The 22,623-nt window shown below is 42.2% G+C and overlaps 1 protein-coding gene across 1 annotated transcript in view; it reads left to right on the top strand.

The window, feature by feature from the left end:
* LOC138351742 (golgin subfamily A member 6-like protein 4) overlaps window positions 1-22,123 on the top strand; it is an 89,466-nt gene extending 67,343 nt beyond the window's left edge. The window contains exon 2 of the mRNA XM_069303770.1: window positions 21,132-22,123. Within this exon, the coding sequence (XP_069159871.1) occupies window positions 21,395-22,123 (729 nt within the window). The 5' untranslated portion in view covers window positions 21,132-21,394. The remainder of the gene's footprint in view (window positions 1-21,131) is intronic.
* Window positions 22,124-22,623: the final 500 nt, after the last annotated feature.

Raw genomic sequence — 22,623 nt, 5'->3', positions numbered from 1 at the left:
TCCAGTATAATTCTACCAGGTTAAATATTAATAAAAAGACAAACTCAAACAACTCATGTACTACACAACACCACGTAACCTGCTCCAGAAGGGAGAGAGAGACAAGTGCACTAGGCTATATAGCAAACACAATAAGAATAATTCCCACTCAATTGGGAAATACTAAAATGATTTGCTAACACTCCACTAAATGTTATCCTAATGATCAGGCCGTAATCCTACTTAACTTAACGGGCCATGCCCTGAGTCATTAGACCACGTCTTCCATCTACAGCTCCCGAGTACAAACTGACTTCCAACACGCAAGCACACAACAAACACCTACACCAACACCAACAAACACCTTCCATCTACAGCTCCCGAGTACAAACTGACTTCAAACACGCAAACACACAACAAACACGCAAGGAACAGCCAAACACATATTCTTCCTCTCTCACTCCACGACAAGGTTGGTACTTTAATCCCACAACATCCTGTCAAGCTCGGCCTCCTGTCAAGCTTTAAGCCTCCTACAATACCACCTGACTCCTTGCTCGCGCTCTGTGCTACGGCCTGCCTGCAGCCTGCGTTCGGACAAATAAGTTCGAACGTCCTAGGCCTTAATAAGTCCTTGTAATGAGTGCTGTAATAAGTGTAATAAGGACCTTGTAATAAGTCCTTAATAATATACTAATTACATAGTATCTAACACTAGGCCTCCAGACAGGGAGGAGATGGTAGGCCTGGCCTAACTCTGATTACTGCCACATCTACACAAGACAGAATGTAGCATGACTGATACACAAGACTACTAACTTAATTTACCCTCAAAGGTGAAAGATAAATGTAACACAGCTTACAAGGTAAGCCTATAACTGAAATACTTACATATACAAAAGTACAGTAACTAACATACAAAAACTTGGCACCATACCACGTGGACAACATGTGGGGAGAATGACTCACACTATTGCCCTCAGTAACTGATAAATCACTAATACTAATGAATACACAGCAAGCAACAACTATTTGGCAAGACGCCAAATCATCCATACACTTACACTAACGACTCAACCTCCCACAAACACAGCTTGGGGGGGGGGGGGGGGCGCAAGGAACAGCCAAACACACATTCTTCCTCTCTCACTCCACGACAAGGTTGGTACTTTAATCCCACAACATCCTGTCAAGCCCGGCCTCCTGTCAAGCATTAAGCCTCTTACAATACCACCTGACTCCTTGCTCGCGCTCTGTGCTCCCTCACACAACCAATATAAATAAAATGCTACCAGCAAGACATGTAAATATACTCTCACAAAACAACAATAGTAGGTAAATCAGCACATTACTATCTTCATTTCATTTATATAGAAATAATATACTAATTAATAATCTAATAAACGTTACGAATCAGTTATTCATATACATGAGATAACAGGTACGTAACATGGTGTTAGTTTGGGTGGTTGTAAAAGGAATGTTGGTAGAGGGAGTTTTGGTGGAGGGAGTAGCGTTTGTGTGTGGTGGTAGAGAGAGTAGTGGTAAAGGGAATGGTGGTCGAAGGCGTGGTAGTAGTGTTCGTGGTGGTACAGGGAGTGGTGGCAGTAGTAATGGAGGGAATGGTGGTAGTGTGGGTTGTGGTAGAGGGAGTGGTGTTAATGTGTGTGTGTGTGGTGGTAGAGGGAGTGGTAGTAGAGAGGGTGCAGGTAGAGGGAGTGGTGTTAATGTGTGTGTGTGTGGTGGTAGAGGGAGTGGTAGTAGAGAGGGTGCAGGTAGAGGGAGTGGTTGTAGAGGGAGTGGTGGTAGAGGTAGTGATGGTAGGAGAGGAAGTGATGGTAGAAGAGGTTGTGGTAGTGTGGTTAGACGTAGAAAGAGTGGTGGTAGATAGAGAGGTCTTAGATGGAGTGGTGATAGAGTGATTATCGGTAGAGGGAATGGTGGTAGTGTAGGTGTTGTAGAGGGAGTAGTGTTAGAGGGTGTGATGGTAGGGAGGTTGGTGGTAGAGGGAATGGTTATAGAGGGAGTGGTGGTGCTGTGGGTGATAGTAGAGAGAGTGGTCGTAGAGGGAATGTTGTGGTAGTGGGAGTGGTGGGTTGTGGTAAAGGAAGTGGTGGTAGTGGGAGTGGTGGGTTGTGGTAAAGGAAGTGGTGGTAGTGGGAGTAGTGGTAGAGGGAGTGGTGGTAGTGTGTGTATGGTGGTAGAGGGGGGTGGAGGTAGAGGGAAGGGTTGTAGAGGGTTTGATGGTAGAGGGTTTGGTGGTAGAGTGAGTGGTGATAGAGGGAGTGGTTGTAGAGGGAGTGGTGGTAGTATGGAAGAGAGGGAGAGAGAGACGGGGAGGAAGTGAAAGAGTGCTAGATAAGGAGGAAGAGAAAGCAGAGTAAAAGAAGGAGGGAATGTTAACTAGGAAGGTTTAGTGGGAAGGTTAAGTGGGAAGGTTTAGTGGGAAGGTTAAGTGGGAAGGTTTAGTGCGAAGGTTAAGTGGGAAGGTGGTTTGTGTAAAATATACAAAAAGGAGAAACAAAACTATATCTGTAAGGTTAGGTTAAGGATAATATATTCAACAAAATATGTCCAACACAATAAACTACATCTGAAAGGTTAGGTTAAAAGTAAAAGAATAAAAACAAATGATATAAAGCCTAATAAATACACTAAAATCAAAAGAGATTAGGTTAAAGGGAGGAGGAATAAGAACAATTATATCGAACATAATAAATACTACTTATGAGCAACTTAACGAACTTTAAGTAAAAGAGATACAAAGTACATAAACTGCCATATCTAACAAATATCCCTTTAAATGCAAAAATACCCTAACACTAACAAATAATCCTTGAAATGCACAAACATTCATTTCATAAATTAATCCTTGAAACGAGTAAATGCCTATATATAACAAAATCCTTTGAAAATGCTTAAACACCCAATCTTTAACAAATAGCGCTTGAAAAGCATAAATGACCACTTGAGAAATTATCCCTTGAAACGAACAAATGAATTTAAGACATTGATTGACGAAACATTAAAAGACCAGCAGGAATATTTATGTAAGTTAGGTCATGTCTGGTTAGGTAAATTACATTAGGTTAGATTAGTTAAGATAGGTTATGTAAGTTAGGTCATGTCAGTTAGGGTAAGTTATGTTTAGTAAGTTACATCAGGTGGAGGAGGTTAGGTAGGTGAGAGTAGATAAGTTATGTTACATTATCTAAGTTACGTTAGTAAGTTATGTGCAGTGGTTAGGTCAGCATGAGTAAGTTAGCTCAAATAGGAAAGAATAGGTAAGTTGGACTGTAAGTAGGTTAGGTAAGTTAGGTTAGGTTAGGTTAGATAAGTTATGTTTGGTTGGGTAAGTTGCATTAAGTTAGGTTATGTAAGTTAGGTTAGGTAAGTTGGGTTAGGCGATGAAAGTTACATTAAGTTAGATTAGGTTAAGTTTAGTTAAGTTAGGTTAGTTATGTAAGTTAAGTTAGATTTGGTTAGGATAGGTTAGGTAAAATACATTAGGTTAGGCTAGGCTGATTAAGTTAATCAGAAGGTACGTTAGGTTAGGTAGGTTAGGTAAGGGTAGATAAGTTATGATACGTTAGGTTATGTAAGATAAGTTAGGTAAATTACGTTAGGTTAAGTTAGGTAAGTTACGTTAGGTAGGATTGTGCATTGTTGTTCAGAGAACAGTTTTAAGATAAAGTGGCTAAGAAAACATATTTTAACAGAAGTGCAAATTTGATATGAAAAGTCGAACTAGTTACTGAACGGAAGAAAACAATTGTACATTTGAGAGTGTTATTTATTATTTGATGATGTCTAAGACTTTGATGTCTTAGAAAATAGATTTGATGAACGAAGGAGAGAGAGGTTTTTATGCACGAAGGTGTCTTAGAGAACAGCTTTGATGACTGAGCTTAACTTTTGATGTCTCTGAGAATAACTTTGATATCTTAGACTACAACTTTGATGAACAAAGATGTCTTAGAAAGCTACTCTGATGATGATTATCATCAGAGAAGGACTGAGTCATCATTAACTTTGATGACTGAGATTAACTTTGATGAATGAGATTAACTTCTGATGTCTCTGAAAATAGCTTTAATATCTTAGAGAATAACTTTGATGTCTTAGAATGTTTCTCTGATGAACGAAGGTGACTTAGAGAATAACTTGAGGACATGAGTAGAATTTTGACGTCTTTGAGAATAACTTTGAAGACATGAGTAGTATTTTTTACGTCTTTGAGTGCATTATAAATGTCTTTGATTTTTCTTTGATGTCTTTGAGTGCGTTATTGATGTCTTTGAGTGCGTTATTGATGTGTATGAGTGGGTTATTGATGTCCGTGAGTGTGTTCTTGATGTCTCGAAGAGTGTCTTTGATGTCTCGAAGAGTGTCTTTGATGTCTCGAAGAGTGTTTTTGACGGTTTTTCTTACTCCACGAAGTATAATGTTAGTTAAGAAAATATTGAACGAAGCTACACTTGTCTATTTTCAGTTGACTGACGAAAAATTTTAGTTAAAAAATGACAAGAAAAGATGATGATCGTGGCTATTTTCAGTTGATTAACGAATACCTTTAGTTTTAGTTTGAACATTTTGCAGAACATGTAAGAGAAGGGGATGAACTTGTGAAGAACATGCTAAGTGCATTATGAGAACATGACAAAGATTGTAGAAAACATGTAAGAGAGGTTAATGAACACAGTGAACATGTGGGGAATATGAACTTGCAGAGAACATGAAAACTTGACAAAGAACAGAGAATATGAAGAATGAACTTATAAACAATATGCTAAGAACATTATGAGAACATGTCAAAGAATATTGCGAACATGAGAGAAATTTGTAGAGGTCATTATGAAAATATGATAAAGTTCACAGAAAAATGGAGAACCGGATGAAAATAAGGACTGAACATGTTGTGAACATTTTGCAGAACATGGAGAATATGACAAAGAACACCGAAACATGAAGTGAACGTGAATAATGAGTATACAATCTGTATTTCTTTCAATTCTGGAGAGGGAGGGAAGTTTGGGTGAAGTTGAGGAATGGGCGAGATGATGGGGGTGTAGGGAGTACTGGAGAGATGAAACGGGAGTAGGTGAGGTAAGGGAGGGGAAGATAAGGGGGGGGGGGAAGGTAAGGGGTGTGGGGGAGATAAGGGCAAAAGGGAGTTGGGGAAGGTATGGGAGAGGGAAGGTAGGGGGCAGGGGAGGTAAGGGAGGTAAGGGATGAGAAGGTAAATGGTTGGAAAAGGTAAGGTGTGATTTGACCTTGTAATTATTGCATAGCTGAGTAAACAAAGGGTATTGAAGGTATGGTGCGATCTGATCTTGCAATTTTTATTACCGTGTGAATATTAGCTTGTTAGTGATTATTTACATAGCTGAGTAAAAAAAGGATATTAAAGGACAAAATGTTTACTTTTGATAAAAGTGATGGACTGAAGAGCACCTTGATCTAAATTAACTTTGATGTACATTTAACTAAAGCGAAGGACAAGAGTTGGAGTTCGGTAATTTGCTTATGATTTATTTTAGAGGGGTCTGAAATGTAGTTGGGTTTTAAATGTCAGGGGATTTGGGCTGATAATAAAGAACTTGTACAAAAGAACTAAGAAAGGGGACGGAAGTTGGAGCTCGGTAAATGTTTGTATATATTTTACTATATCTGAAATACAGTGGTTTAAATTTCATTGAAATTGGTTTGTTACTAAAGAAGTTATACAAATAAACTAAGGTGGGGGACAGGAGCTGGAGCTTGGTAACTGTTTTGATTTATTGTACTACGTCTGAAATATGACGTAGACGCATTTCAGGGAAAATGATCTGGTATTGACAGAATTGTAACAGTTAAGTAAGGCAGAGACAAGAGCTAGAGTTTGTTAAATTGCTTTCATCTGTTTTATTATGTCCGAAATAAAGCGATTTTTAAATTTCAGAGAAATTGATTGGGTATTAATGAGGATACATGAGGAGATTAAGGCGAGGACAGGAGCTAAAGTTCGGTAATTGCGTTGATCTATTTTACTATGTTTGAAATATTACTGTTTAAAATTGTGCTAAAATTGGGTTATTAGTAGCGAAACTCTACTTATAAATGCGGGATCTGATAAACTTTGGTCTCAAAGCGGTGTCTGTCACATTTTGGTCTTTAACTGGACTCTGATTTTTTTGAGCTAAAAGTGGATTCTGACTAATTTCGATCTTATACTAAACTCTGGCGATTTTTGGGCATAAACTGGACTCTGATTAATTTCGGTCTTCAACTGGACTATGATTAATTTCGGTCTTCAACTGGACTATGATTAATTTCAGTCTTTTACTGAACTTTGACAAAATTCGGTCTTTTACTGGACTCCAACGAATATCAGGCTCAAACTGAACTCAGACGAGTTTTGGTCTTTTATTGGAGCCTGTTAAATTTTGCTCTCAACGTGGACTCTATTAAATTTTGGGCTTAAACTGGTCTCTAACAATATTTTGGTCTAAAAATGGTCTCTGAAATTATTTCGTTTTTTAATGAGCTCTGTTATATTTCGGTCTTCAACTGGTCTCTCACTAATTTTTGGTCTTATAACAGGTCTATGATTAATTTCGATCTATACTGGACTCTGATGAAAATCAGTTTGAAATTCGTCTCTGTCAAATTCTGATCGATTTCGATCTTTAAATGGTCTCTGAATAATTTTCGATCTTTTTACAGGTGAAATAGCCATAAATGGGTATAAAAACTAAAACTTACTTTAAATCAAATTTAGATTTATTTGATTTTTTTATTGAATTATTTTGTGTGGCTGTGTTGGAATAGAGCTGTGTTGTTTACCATACCGTTCATTTCATAAGTATAAGTATAGATGCCACACCTGTGACAGGTAAAACTATGCTTTTCTTGCAAAACCAGCGCCATCTGTTGTATGTAAGAGCAACACACATACTATACAAAATATGTTACAATTCCATTTCAATGTTTTTGATTGCATTGATGAATTGAATTTTCATATATTTTGATTTATTTTCATTTTTATTTAATTATTTTCTGTGAATTGCATTGGAATTGAGCTGTATTATTTACCATAACATTCATTTCGTGAGGATAGTTTAACTTTTTATTTTTTCATATTTTCACTTCATTTTTTACCTGTTTTTCTTATATTTCAGTGATGGGAACATCAGATCACTTGATGTTCCCAATTTTCTGATGGGAACATCAGATCATTTGGGAAGGCATCGGACCAGGGAGTGGAGAATGGTGGGGATGACGAGGGGGTAATGGTGGGGAAGGACGAGGGGACGGCGGAATTTGGGATGGTGGGGAACGAGAATAGGGGGAATAGAGAATGAGGGGGAGGACAAAGGGACAGGGGTGTGAAGCATGGTGGGAAGGAAGAGGGGATGGTGGAGTGGGGAATGGTGGGGAAGACGAGGGGAGGTTATCTTGGTTATCTTGAGTTGATTTCGTGGCTTTAGTGTCCCCGCGGCCCGGTCCTCGACCAGGCCTTCACCCCCAGGAAGCAGCCTGTGACAGCTGACTAACTCCCAGGTATCTATTTACTGCTGGGTAACAGGGACATGGGGTGAAAGAAACTCTGCCCATCGTTTCTCGCCGGCGCCCAGAATCGAACCCGGGACCAGAAGATCATATGTCCAGCGTGCTGTCTGCTCGGCCGACTGGCTCCCGACTCCACCAGGATGGTGGAGTGGGGAATGGTTGGGAGGCCGAGGAGATGGGTGAGGGGGGAAATGGTGGGGAGGACTGGGGGAGAGGGAAGGTTGCTGTGGCTCAACAATGCACATGCATTGCTGAGCTACAGCAACGCGTGGCCGGGTACTGCTAGTCTATATAAATAAAAATGGAAATGTCCGTTTGTGCATAATCGCTAATCTCAGAAAGTTCCTCACCGATTGCTTTGAAAATTTCACACATTGTTCCATTGACATCTGCGCAGATTTTTATATACAGACGTCACGTCTGTGAAGGTAAAAAAAAAAAGACATGTGTTTTTCTGAAAAACTGTGTTTTTCCATGTGTTTTTCATGTGAGGGAAGTCTTCAAAACCTCTTTACCGATTTCTTTGAAATTTTGACACAACGTTGCATTCGAATAGGCGCGTCCTTTTATATATCAACTATATACATGCCTCACCTGTGACAGAAAAAAACATGTTTTTTTTTTAAAAAACAGCGCCATCTGTTGGACGTAAGAGCAACATTTGCTGTAATCTCCGAAAGTTCTTCACCTATTGCTTTGAAATTTTGACACAGCGTTGCATTCGAATAGACACGTCTTTTTATATACCTACTATATAGATGCCACCTCTGTGACAGGTAAAAACATGCGTTTTTGAAAAACAGCGCCATCTGTTGCACATAATAGCAACATGCACGGAATACTAAATATGTCATGAATTCAGTTTCAATGTTTCCGATTGAATTGATAAATTTTATTTACATAGATCTCGATTTATTTTATTTGCTAATGAATTATTTTGTGTAACATTGTGTTGGAATTGAGCTGTGTTGTTTACCATACCGTTCATTTCTTAAGTAAAAATATAGATGCCACACCTGTTACAGGTAAAACTATGCTTTACTTGAAAAACAACACCATCTGTTTCATGTATGAGCAACATACACATGCTATACTAAATATGTTACAGTTCCATTTCAATGTTTCTGATTGCATTTATAAATAGAATTTTCATATATTTTGATTTATTTTCATTTTGATTTAATTATTTTGTGTGAATTGCATTGAAATTGAGCTGTGTTGTTTACCATACCGTTCCTTTCGTGAATATAGTTTATTTTTTATTTGTTCATATTTTCATTTCATTTTTAACTGTTTTTCTAATATTTCAGTGATGCTCTCTTCCTCCTCACAAGATGCCTAACTCTCCCTAAGTTGACCTACTTCTGAGATGTTCTACATCCTACAGTAGCCCCTAAATTAAATGTGTATTACACCCTTCTGAGGTTCATACTGGTGAAAGTCCTGAACCTGTCCTGAACCTGACTGAACAGTCCTGAACCTTTCATGACTTTCCTGAACGGACTTTCCTGAACTCCGGACTTTCCTAATTGAAATGTAGTTGTTTAAACTACATTTGAAATGTAGTTTACAAATGTAGTTTAAATGTAGTTTGTAGTCTGACTACAAAATGAAATGTGTAGAGTTTAAACTCTGTTTAGTGTTTGCAAGTTATAATTGTGTGTGTATAAACTAAAGTCTTTGAAAATGTAATAAGTTATTACGAAACGCGTTCACGTGTCGCGTCAGACTAGAAATAAAAATGAATTTTGGAGAATTGATTTTTCAGTTACCATCAACAGTGAAAAAAATATAAGAAACATTGAGAAAATTCGTGTTAGAATTATTAATCTTACTTTTTCGGTCATATTTAATAATATATGTCTACAGGAAAGACTGCTACCAAAATATACTAAAATAAATAAATAAATAAATATATATATATATATATATATATATATATATATATATATATATATATATATATATATATATATACCTCTAGCTGGAAGAAGGGGGTTATCTTGAGATGATTTCGGGGCTTTAATGTCCCCGCGGCCCGGTCCTCGACCAGGCCTCCACCCCCAGGAAGCAGCCCGTGACAGCTGACTAACTCCCAGGTACCTATTTACTGCTAGGTAACAGGGGCATTCAGGGTGAAAGAAACTTTGCCCATTTGTTTCTGCCTCGTGTGGGAATCGAACCCACGCCACAGAATTACGAGTCCTGCGCGCTATCCACCAGGCTACGAGGCCCCATAGCCTCGGAGGAAACCATGCATAACGCATTAGAGGGAATGTTTAGATCCCCTCCAATACAGTTTCTGTGTGTTTTTCTCCTACCACCCCCTTCCTTTTTCATTTTTTGTGCTTTATTATGTATTTGAAGGTTACAAGATATACATGGGTTGATACAAAAATAATAATACAAAAAAGTGCTTAAAGGTTATGAATCTCTTGAAAAACACGACAATGGGAAACATTGACTTTTTGCTCTCTGGTCTTATGTAGCGCTGATCAATTTGTCCCCCAATTCCTTCAGGAACTTCAATGCACATTTTCCCCACGAACCGAGGGTTTCCGAGCCGATCGGAACAAAGCTGTAACAGTGTGCCAAACCTCTGTATTTAATAATTTTCTGCGATTCCCTGAAAGAAGCAGAACCACCGCTTTCCCGTGTGCTGTAGTGGAGGTATGTACTGGCCAGTGTGGCAGCGCACGTGTAGTCCCATACCACTTGCTTACCATCCTTCCAAGGTAGCAAGGTGACCCTATCTGGGCGCTTCTGAGGGTCGTTAGGTCTGGATAAGTGTGGTTCTCTTTGTGCCGGGCAGCGGGCTGTGGCGAGGCTCCTCTTGATGATGTCGTTGACTTCTTCATGTCTTGCAATTTTACCCTGTGATTTACGACATACCAGACCATGACGACCATATTGGTCTGCCATCGCAGTTCCGCAGATGCACCTATGTTCGGTGAGGATGGGGGCGGCAAGGCGAAGGGCAACTCCAATGTGGAGAGCGTCATGACTGAGGCGAGTTCTCAGGGCTGCGTTGGGCACAGCAAATAAAAAATCCCCGGCGTGGGGTGCTGTTACCGATAGGAGGCGGGCTTTGTTTTCAGCATCAGCGTTGTCAGTCATTGCTGTGACAGTCTTTTCCATTATGGGGCTATCCCAGTGGGCCTGCTTGTGGTCTTTTGGGACTTGTGGTCGGGGTTGAGGGTGTGCAATGGTGTCCCATTGTCTGGCTGCTTCGATGAACGTTTGATCATGAGTTCCCGCTGTCTCTCTCATACGCTCTGGTAGGATCTGCCCTACCAATTTGTTGGCTGCTGTGCATGAGGATAAGAATGCTGGAAGTGCTACCTCAGTTGCCTTTCGTATGCCTTTCCTCCCAAATCACACTGGTAGTGTTGCTTGGTCCCACTGACTGTCATCAAAATCTAGGTTGAGCGCCCTCCTGAGTAATGACCAGAGGAGCTCATCATATTGATTTAGAAGTGGGTTGCCAAAAGTTGGGGCACACCTTAAGAAGTATGTTAGCCTGGGCAAGGTAAGGCACTTTGTGAGAAGGTAGAGGGCATCGTGGGAGTCCAAGTCCCCTATTCTCTCTTTCATCCTCTTTAGGTCTCTAAACTTTTCATCAAGGACTACAGCAATGGCATTGTGGCCCGGAGGTGCTCCAAGTAGTGTGCTGTGGGTAGGTTTAACGACTGAGGCTTCTGGTAAAAAGATGATTTCACTGCTCTAATAATTACTCCACTGGATGCAATAATTTCGCACTTGGAGGGGTTAAGAACGAGACCCATGGACTCCCCCCGTGTCTTCACCAGCTGCAGGTCTTCCAGCAGGGAGTCTTGTGTGCCTGCCAGAGTGCCATCATCCAGGAACCAGATGTTGAGCTCACTGGACAGTCTGGTTGTAATTTCTCGAACCGCAATGCAAAAGAGGAAGGGTGCAAGTGGGTCTCCCTGTTGAATTCCCTCTGCTGAGGTGACTTCATGTTTGCCAAACAGGAGGGTTGAGTCTTTGCTGTAGCCTGCTGACACAAACGGAAGAATGCTTGGGCAATGTTCCGTGACTACAGTGAGGACTGCTTCCCTTTTGACCGAGTTGAAAGCGTTTTTAAAATCTAATTTTACTACTGCCTGGTCTTCAGTAAGAGAGCTAATGTAGGCTCGTGCAGCATGGGCCGCTGCTTCACAGCCTTGGGGGACTCCAAACCCCAGCTGGTTGGGTTGCAGCATGGTGGCTGCTTCCATGCGGATACTTCTGACAGCAGCCCTTGCAACTAGGCGGCGAAGGGTATTACCAACGGCAATGGGTCTGATCCCTCCCCCCTTCTTTTTCAGGGCACATAGGGATGCACCAAAAAAGAATGGTTTGATTTCATTAGGGATTAACCTGGCGAGGCAGTTGTTGACTTTTATACATACATATATATATATATATATATATATATATATATATATATATATATATATATATATATATATATATATATATATATATATATATATATCGTACCTAGTAGCCAGAACGCACTTCTCAGCCTACTATGCAAGGCCCGAATTGCCTAATAAGCCAAGTTTTCCTGAATTAATATATTTTCTCTAATATTTTTCTTATGAAATGATAAAGCTACCCATTTCATTATAAATGAGGTCAATTTTTTTTATTGGAGTTAAAATTAACGTAGATATATGACCGAACCTAACCAACCCTACCTAACCTAACCTATCTTTATAGGTTAGGTAGCCGAAAACGTTAGGTTAGGTTAGGTAGTCGAAAAACAATTAATTCATGAAAACTTGGCTTCTTAGGCAAATCGGGCCTTGCATAGTAGGCATAGAAGTGAGTTCTGGCTACTAGGTACGACATATATATATATATATATATATATATATATATATATATATATATATATATATATATATATATAATATATATATATATATATATATTTTGGTAGCAGTCTTTCCTGTAGACATATATTATTAAATATGACCGAAAAAGTAAGATTAATAATTCTAACACGAATTTTCTCGATCTTTCGTACATTTCTTTTCACTGTTGGTGGTAATTCAAAAATCAATTCTCCAAAATTCATTTTTATTTCTAGTCTGACGCGACACTTGAGCGCGTTTCGTAAAACTTATTACATTTTCAAAGACTTTAGTTTACAAACACACAACTGAAACTGAAGAGAGCTTTCACATCTTCGAGGTTTATATCTACATTTGGGTGAGGTGGATGAGGTGAAAAACGAACTTTCAACAATGGGTATTCAATGGGTATTAACTTCCAACACAAGACAGAACACGAAACAATGGGTATTGAAAGGGTATTAAATTCAAACACAAGACAGAACACGAAACAATGGGTATAGAATGGAAGTAATTGTAGAAAGCCTATTAGTCCATATTTCTTGATGCTTCTATATTGGAGCGGAGTCTTGAAGTGGGTAGAATATAGTTGTGCATTAATTGGCTGTTGATTGCTGGTGTTGACGTTTGATGTGTAGTGCCTCGCAGACGTCAAGCCGCCTGCTATCGCTGTATCTATCGATGATTTCTGTGTTGTTTGCTAAGATTTCTCTGGTGATGTTTTGTTTGTGGGAAGAGATTATATGTTCCTTAATGGAGCCCTGTTGCTTATGCATCGTTAAACGCCTGGAAAGAGATGTTGTTGTCTTGCCTATATACTGAGTTCTTTGAGGCTTACAGTCCCCAAGTTGGCATTTGAAGGCATAGACGACATTGGTCTCTTTCAAAGCGTTCTGCTTTGTGTCTGGAGAGTTTCTCATGAGTAGGTTGGCAGTTTTCTTGGTTTTATAGTAAATCGTCAATTGTATCTTCTGATTTTTGTCTGTCTGGATAATGTTTTTATTAACAATATCTTTCAGGACCCTTTCCTCCGTTTTATGAGCAGCGGAAAAGAAGTTCCTGTAAAATAGTCTAATAGGGGGGTACAGGTGTTGTGTTAGTTATCTCTTCAGAGGTTGCATGGCGTTTCACCTTCCTTCTAGTATCAGGTTGATTCAAATAATCAAGCTTCATTCCCCTCCCGATAAGGCATACCTCTCACTCATAGAACTTTGGTACCCGAAGTTGCGAGCAAGGGGATGCTTTTATTGTCAATTCTTGCCTTCGTTGCTTAACCCGATCTCGACGGACTGACGGTTCTTAAGGTGGCGATTACTGGATTACTCATGATGCACCCCTGTGGGGTTCCTCGTCTTGTCGGGTGTCCTATCCTCAAATTGTGGCTTCATGGTGGGTATAAAGGCTTATTCGTGAATGAAATTGTTACCCGTTCGTTATTATGCTCATAAGTGACTCTCTTTTTACTTCCCAGACTGGTGGGCGACCAAGCGTCCAAGTTAGATAGTGTTGGAAGACCGGGCTCTAGACCCTGCTACATTGGGCCCGACTATGTTCCTTCTCGGATTCTCCTGACTGCCTCTCTCTGTTCCACTCCCACCTCTGTGGCCGGGTTGAGCCCCAAGCCCCTATTGGTGTCGACCTCATTACTTGGCGTGGCTCAGTCTCTAGTTGTCAAAACTATACCTTTTACCCCCTGTCTTACTGGGGGTACTCAGCGTCATCACCTCCACACTCGCACGCATTTGATTCCTTCCCAATCTACTTTTTTCTAGGCTTTGTTTGGTTCTACTACTTGGACTAAGTATTTTGATCTTAGTCATGTTGACCCTACTCGTCCCGATGATTTATTTCTCCATTGGCACCTTGTTGATTCAGAGGATATTTTGGTCACCTTGAGCCCCACCGTACAGGTACCAATGCTCACCATAGCCCATGCTACTTGGAACTTTTTGTTTCAGGTAGCGAATCTTTAACAACAACAACAACAACAACAGGTACCAATGTTGTTGCTGCCCCTTCTCAGGAAGCCGCTGCCCGCATAGTTTCATTGTACTACATTGGGGAGACCCCTGTTCGTATTTCAAAAAAAAGCCTGGTTGAATGCCAGCATTGGCACAATTCTTCTGCACAATGTTCTGATTGGAGACAGGGAACTTAATGACTGCCACAAGGATATTAAGTATATTCTTGAGGTTCAAGGCCATTCTATCCTCCATGTGGATACCTTCACTCGACCCCCTCGTGATCGTCGTCATCAGCCTCTTCACATTGTGGAGGTCACGATTGATAGTAAGTTTCTTCCTCTTCAGTCATTCTTGCTGGTACCAGATGCTCCGTTCAGGAGTACATTCCCTCTCATCTCCTCTGCAGCAGATGCTGGAGATTTGGACAAGATCCCTTCATGTGCACAAGTGAGGTCTCTCTCACCTCCTTGTGTGGAACCTTGGGTCATTTTAAGAACCTCATTCTGAGAAGGAGTGACCTTCTTCCCAAACTCTGCATCAATTACGGTGACGCCCACCCTGCCTTCTCCTGCGCATGTGTACATTACAAATTTGAGGAAGCCACCCTCAGTTTGAAACATCGTGATCATTCGTCTTTTCCTGAGGCTAGGCGTCAGGTTCGCCGTCTTCCTTCTTTCTCTGGCATGTCTTATGCTCATGTGTTGTGTTCCCCTTCTTCTCGTCCTCTCCCTCTTTTTCAGTTTCGCAACTGTTTCGAGGCCTTGGTCCCAGACACCTTCACCACCACCTCGTTTGCTCCATCTGCTCCTTTACGTTCTGGACCACATGCTCTTTCTCCTTGTTCACCGTATGGTGTTTCTTTCCTTCGTTCCCGGTATTCCTTGTCTCCCGTGCCCTCTTTCACTTCTCGTTCCACTCCTTCTCAGCCCTCCCATCTGTCTTTTGGTCTTCCTCTCCGCCTGTCTGTTCAGGCCACTGTCCATCCTCCTCCCAGCGTTCGTCATGTTTCCCGTTCCCATTCTCCTTTTCCTGTTGAAATGTCGAGGCGGTCGCACAGTCGCCCAGTATATTGCTGATGGTATGCCTGTCTCTCTAAGTAAGCTTGGAGACAGGCTTAAATAGAGACGTTACGCTTCTGTCTTAGATAACAGGCTTACATAAGCCTGGAGACAGGCTTATGTAAGTCTGTAATGTAAGACTAAAGCGTAAGCCTGGTTCCTCTCCTTCTTCCTCCCCGGCGGATCAGAAAACTTCGTTGAATTCTTCACCTTCCGATTCCGACACTATCCCTGCTTCACCTACCATTTCAGTAGCGGGGTCTCCTGTCCCTCCTATGGAGGTTTGCTTAGTCCTTGATTCCTCTCTTGGATGCTGCCCTTGAAATGGTGCCCTCACCTGTTTCTGTCCTTCCTGCCTTCGATTCCCTTGACCGCCCCGCTCCAGAATCTGACCGAGAGTCAGAGTCTAGTCTGTCCTCCCACTCCCTTGTCTCAATTATCTTTGCTAGCTTCACCTCTGCACCGTCACCCTAATTTCACTGATCCTGATCACGTTCTTCCTCAGTCTACTGTGTTTTACTTTTCCTTTGCTTCTCCCTTGTTATCTCTGTTTCTTTTTTGTCTCTGTCTGTTATTCAATAGAATATTCGTCTTTTTTATGTCAACTTTCATGAACTCCAACTTCTGATGGTGCAGTTTTCCCCGCTTAGTGTTTGTCCACAGGAGCCAATACTTGGCACTCGTCTTGGTCGCTTCCGTGGTTATTCCTTATTCTCTTCCCCTCCAGCTCTTGCTGGGGCCCATGCCTCTACTGCTCTCTTGATCCGTCTTGATATTGCCTTCGACCCTCTACTTTTTCAGTAGCCCATTCAGTGCTCTGCTGCCCATATCTTCGTGAATATATGGTATACAGTCTGTTCCGTTTATCTCCCCCCGAATGTCCTACTTTCTCTTCCTGATCTTAAATAACTGTAGGACTCCTTACCAGAGCCTGTGCTCCTTTTGGGTGATATTTACGGTCGGCATACCCTCTGGGGTAATGTCCTGACAAACACCCACGGACGCCTTCTCGAACCCTCTCGTCCTCTCTTCTTCTCTGCCTCTCCTGAATTCTGGTGAGCCCACTCATGTTGAGTCCTGCACTCGTACACTTTCATGTCTTGATCTTTCTCTCTGTTCGTCTTCTCTTTATTTGTACCTCACCAGGCGGGTTCTTGATGACCTACATAACAGTGACCATTTCCACATCTTTTCACCTCTTTTCGCCCCCTCCTCCTCTCTCCTTCCCTATGTGGCAGTTTCCCAGGGCTGACTGAAACCTCTTCACCTTGCATGATACTCTTTCCAACCTCTCTGATCTGCCTCACCCCCGCGTCCTCCTCCTCATGACACAGTTTTTGACGCTACCCTCTTCACTGTTCCTCATTCTACCTCCAGGGGCGCGTGGTAGTGCGTTCCCTGGTGGAATGCAGACTCTGTTCGAGCTGTCTGCTGTAAGCGTGCAGCCTGGAAGAAACACCATTGATTTATAATGCCAGTTTCTTTCGTTTGTATAGGAGGGCAAGTGCGGTGGACCGTAGGGCCATCCGTAGGGCTAAATGTGAAGGTTGGAGATCTTTCGTTTGCACCATTACGTCTGACACTCCTCTGCCCCCTGATCTAGAAGAAAATCTACGAAATAAAAGGTAAGTTTTTTCCTGATTGTTCGCCTGCCCATCACCTAACTCTATGGTTTTATTGTAGTGGATCCGGTGTCGGTTGCGACCGAACTGGGTATTCACTTTTCAACTGTTAGCTCCGGCTCTCATCTTCCTCCTTCTTTCCTTACTCGTAAACCCCTTCTTGAATCTTTCCCCTTAGATTTTTGCACTTCTCTTTGACTTCCCTATAACAATCCTTTCTCTCTCTCTGAACTCCAGTCTGCCCTGGCCCTCTGCAGTTCTATGACAGAGGGCTTGAATGATATTGAGATGCTTCGCTTTCTCCCTCCATGCACGTTTCAGTATTTGTTGAGTGTTTATAACCGTGTCTGGGAGTCGTCGTCAGTCCCTGAGGACTGGCTTGAGGCGATTGTTCTTCCTATTCGGAACCTAGTTCTCTAGGGTCATTTCCTAAAGTATTCCGCCCCATTATGATGCTACATAGCCTTCCCGGCTTGGTGCCTTCTTTGATAATTACTTACTTCCGCTCCATTGCTCTCACGAGTTGCGTCTGCAAACTCTTTGAGCGTATGGTCAATGTCCGTCTGATGTGGTTCTTGAAACGGTATCACCTGTTCCCTTCTCAATTTGGCATTTACAAGTATCGCTCGTGAACTTCGAGGTTTACACTCGTACTGCCGTTGCTGTGAAGAGCTCCGTCGTTGCAGTCCTTCTTTACCTGGAAAAGGCGTATGATAACACCTGGCGATACCATATTCTGTCCCAACTCCGTTCTTTTGGCTTTCGTGGTAATCTCTCTTTCTTCCTCCAGGGCTTCCTCTCTCTCGTCGTTCATTTCGAGTGCGGTTTGGTACCGCTCTCTCTGCATCTTTTCGGCTATACGAAAGTGTGCTCCAAGGTAATGTTTACAGCAATACTCTTTTCCTAGTTGCCCTCAATGGTCTTCTTTCCTCCCTTCGCTCTGACATTTTATCTGCTCTTTATGTTGAAGATTTTACCCTCTGCTGTCAAGGTGATGACTCCCCTTTCCTCCAATGGTGGCTTCAAATTACTACTGATGTCGTGTTGTCCTGGGCCACCAATGACGGCTTCAAGTTCACTCCGGCTAAGACTTGTGTTATGACCTTTACTCGGAAGTAGGTTGTCCTTCGACCTTCTCTGTCGTTTTGTAGTATTCATCTTTTGTATAAGGATTCTGCTAAGCTTCTTGGGTTTATCTTTGACACGCGCTTCTCCTGGTCACCTTATATCTCCTGTATCCGAGTTGAATGCTCTAAGGCCCTGAACTTACTTAAAGTCTTGTCCTATACTTCCTGGGGAACTGATAGGTGCACACTCCTTTTTTTACATTCCACTCTCATGCTGTCTAAACTCGATTATGGCTGTCTTGCTTATTCGTCTGCCTTTCCCTCCACCTTTCGTCGTCTTGATGCTCTTCACCATACTGGGCTCTGTCTTAGCTCTGGTGCCTTTCGTTCGACCCCTACCCAGAATCTGCATGTTGAGACCACCATCCTGTTTATTCAGGATCGCAGTGATCGCTACTGTCTTTGCTACTTTGCGTGTTCCCTACAACACCCTCAGTCTCGTTTATGTCGTACTTTGACCTTTGCTCTTTCTGGGGGCCCTGTTCCCTTTCACCCCCTTGCACTTTCTGTATGATTGTTTCGCTTGCAAAGTTTTCTCTCGGTTCGTGTTGCCAATGTTTCTTCTCGTGTCAATCCGTCCTTGCCCCCTTGAAGGGTTCCCTCTTCCTAAGTTTTGTAGAATCTTGACCTGCATGACTAAGGCTTTTACTCATTCTATAGTTCTGAAACGCCTTTTCCTTGCTCACTTTTCTTCGCACTCCCCTCCATCTCCGTCTTCACAGATGTGTCTAAGTCTGCTGACGGTGTAGGCCACTCTTTTGAGTTTCCTGGCTGCACCTATATATGACGCCTGACTCCGGAGACTAGCATTGTCACGGCTGAACTTTGTGCAATTTTGTTTGTTCTTCGTCAACTTCTTTATCGTCGTAATTTTTCCTTGTTGCTGTAGTTGACTCTCGCAGTGCCCTCATGGCTCTGGATTCCTTTAATTCTGTCTATCCAGTGGTCGTCGAAATTCAATATTGGCTGTTTATTATCTCCAGCAGATATAAAACAGTCGAGTTTTGCTGGGTTCCCAACCATATTGGTGTTTCCTTAAATGAGCGTGTGGATGCTGCCGTGGAGGAGGCTATGCACACTTGTCCCATTTTCCTCAAAGGTGTTCCTTATTTCGACTTCTAAACCTGTTATTCATTCCTCGATCCATGCCCGTTTGCAGGATCGCTGGTCTTCTGTTACGGGTAATAAGTTGCATGCTCTTAAAGGTAGTGTATCTCCACAGCCTTCCTCCTTCCACTGTAACCGGCGGTGGGAATTGGCTCTGGCAAGGTTACATATTGGCCATACCCGTTTAACTCATGGGCATTTAATGGAGCGCTGCCCCACTCCTTATTGTCCAAATTGCATTGTCCCTCCTGCAATAGTGCATATCTTTGTTGACTATCCTGACTTCCAGGTTGAGCATGCGTCTTGCTTCCCAACTGTCGCTCACGGACACCTGTCCCTCGATAGTATCCTTGCTGAATCGGATGCCTTTGATGTTGTTCGCCTTATGCGCTTTTGCTTTCGTATTGGCATCCTTAGGGATATTTACCGCCTTTAAAATATCCCACACTACTGACATAGTGTTACATAGCCTCCCCGGCTTGGCGCCGTCTTTTGATAATTACTTACTTCTTTATGTGAACAAGCTTGAATGGTCCCCAAGAGTATATGCAACTGAACTTACTTGTATATATTTAGTTTCTATATATTTCATCAATAATATAAACGACTTTTATGGAACATTTAAGATTGCCACAAGGTCTCAATTTTTGTTTACCCAAAGTTGTGTAGTAAGTTGTGGCAACCAATTTACAACTCCACACAAAAATGTTTCGATTACCTAAAAACGGATGTTGCCACAGCTCTCAAAAACTTTCCAGGTACATTCTGGCAACATAAAATTGTTTCTTGGGGTAGTGTATTTCAGGATCTGGAGTGTATTGCAAGGCCTGGAGTGTACATCTTGTTCTGGAGAGTACTACAGGATCTGGAGTGTACTTCAGGTCTTTGAGTGTACTTCAGGTCTTTGAGTGTACTTCAGGGTCTTGAGTGTTTTTCCGGGTCTGGAGTGTTCTTCGAGGTCTTGAGTGCAATTCATGTTTTAGAGTGTACTTCAATGCCTAGAGTGGACCTCAGGTCCTGGAGGTACACACTAAATCCTAAGTTGTATTTTATGGTTTGAAATGTGCTTCAGGTTCTACAGTGTACTTCAGGGTCTAAAATGTAGTTTAAGGTCTGGAGTACAATTCAGATACTCTAATGTATTTCAGGGGTCTTGAGAGTAGTTTAAAGACAGTAGAATACTTTTGGTCCTGTAGTGTATTTCAGAGCGCGAAGTCTACTTCATGGTCTGGAGTGTACTTTAGAGGGGTGTGGACTTAACTTCAGGGTGTGAAATGTCCCTCGGGGCCTAGAATGAGCTTCAGGGTTTGAAATTCACTCATGGGTCTGGAGTGTACTTCAGAGTGTGGAGTGTACTTTAAGGCCTGTAGTGTACATCAGGGTTTGCAGTGTACTTTAAGGTCTGGAGTGTACTTAAGGGTCTGAAGTATAATTCAGATCCTAGAGTTGCTGGTCTTGCTTCCAGGATCTAGAGTATACTTCTGTGCCTGGAGTGTACGCCAGGGTGTTTAGTGTACTTTAAGGCCTGGAGTGTACTTCAGGGCCTGGAGCGTACTTCAAGTCCTGGAGCATACTTCAGGGCCTGGAGCATACTTCAGGGCCTGGAGCGTACTTCAAGTCCTGGAGCATACTTCAGGGCCTGGCGAGCACAGTTTGGCCAGGAGTGTGCTTCATGAAGAGGGTAACATGATAACATGTTTCCATTTACATACAAGTGTTTAAGGAGTGGCTAGACATTCAGCGGTAAGACCAGAAGCAATTCACGGATGATGCTATTTCCTTCAAAATGAAAATTTTATATATACACAAATTATAATTTATATTTAGATAAAATATACCTTAATATTTGATATGTTGGCAGGTGTGAAGGAGAGGGAGAACGCCACCCGCCGCCTCCTGGACACTCTGGACCAGCTGGAGTGTGTCAACAAGGCTCACCAAGCTGACAACCTCAAGCTGAAGGAGGAAAACACTCGCCCAAATACAACGATTCATTTGCACGAGGAGGACAACAGGAAGACTACGAACGAAGTGCGTCTTGCTCAGGAGGAGATTGTCCTGTTAAAGTCCCAGATCCTTCAAGTGGAGGAGGACTCGAGGCTGGTCAAGGAGGAGATCCGTCAAATGGAGGAGGACTCGAGACTGGTCAAGGAGGATAACATGAAGATTAGGAACGAAGTGCGCTTTACGCAGGAGGAAAATATTCAATTACTGTCCCAGATTCGTCAGGTGGAGGAGGACTCGAGGCTGGTCAAGGAGGAGATCCGTCAAGCGGAGGAAGACTCGAGGCTGGTCGAAGAAGAAAACAGGAAGACTAAGAACGATGTTCGGTTATCAGAGGAGGCGAATCGTCGTGTAATGGCTGACATTCGTCAAATGGAGGAGGACTCGAGGCTGGTCAAGGAGGACATCATGAAGACTAAGAACGAACTGCGCATTTCTTACTTGGAAAATATTCAATTAAAGTCTCAGATCCGACAAGTGGAGGAGGACTCGTTGCTGGTCAAGACGAGGAACCGGCAGCTGGAGCTTGCAGAGACCCAAGCCCAGGAGAGGATCAGGACAGCGTTGACGAGGATCGCTGAGCTAGAACGAGAGAGACAACAGCTGCAAGAGATGAATAATAACATAGGAGGAGAGAAAAGACTTGTTGAAGAGCAACTCTCCGTCATTAAAGAAGAGGCCAGAAAGTTACGGGTAGGTAACACGGCTCTACAGAGTGATAAAAACAGACAGGCACAGCAACTCAGAAGTATTCAAGAGGAAAAGAATATAATAACAGAAAAGAGTCGCTTGATGGAAGAGGAACACGAGAGGTGCAAGAGGAATGTCAGTGAGCTGTCCACAAGGTAAACTGTGCTACTTCACATCTGACCTTCTTTCTTTTGCCTTAGTTCTGAGGGAGTAAGAGGGAGTGAGGAGTGTATGAATGTGTGTGTGTGTGTGTGTGAATGTGTGCACCAATGCGTGTATGAATTTGTGAATAAATGTCTGTATGAAAGCCAGACCATGATAGACTCACCGAATGATACATTGCAAAATGAGAAATTGATAGAGACAGAGAGTGGTACAGTGGCAAAGGAACGTACAGAGACAGAGAGACGAGACATACAGAGACAGAGAGACGTACAGAGAAAGAGAGACGTACAGAGAAAGAGAGACGTACAGAGATAGGGTAACGTACAGAGACCAAGAGACGTACAGAGACAAAGAGACGTACAAAGAGAAGGAGACATACAGAGACAAAGAGACGTACAAAGACAGGACAGTTGAGGAACCGGGTCGACCAGGGCAAAGGAAAATAGACAGGAAGACAGGAAGATAAATAGAGTCAGACAGATAACAACACACAG

Source organism: Procambarus clarkii, chromosome 50 (genome assembly GCF_040958095.1).
Source record: "Procambarus clarkii isolate CNS0578487 chromosome 50, FALCON_Pclarkii_2.0, whole genome shotgun sequence".
In the NCBI taxonomy this organism is placed as follows: domain Eukaryota; kingdom Metazoa; phylum Arthropoda; class Malacostraca; order Decapoda; family Cambaridae; genus Procambarus; species Procambarus clarkii.
Note: the sequence above shows the minus strand (reverse complement) of the source record. Positions and strands in the feature narration are given on the sequence as shown.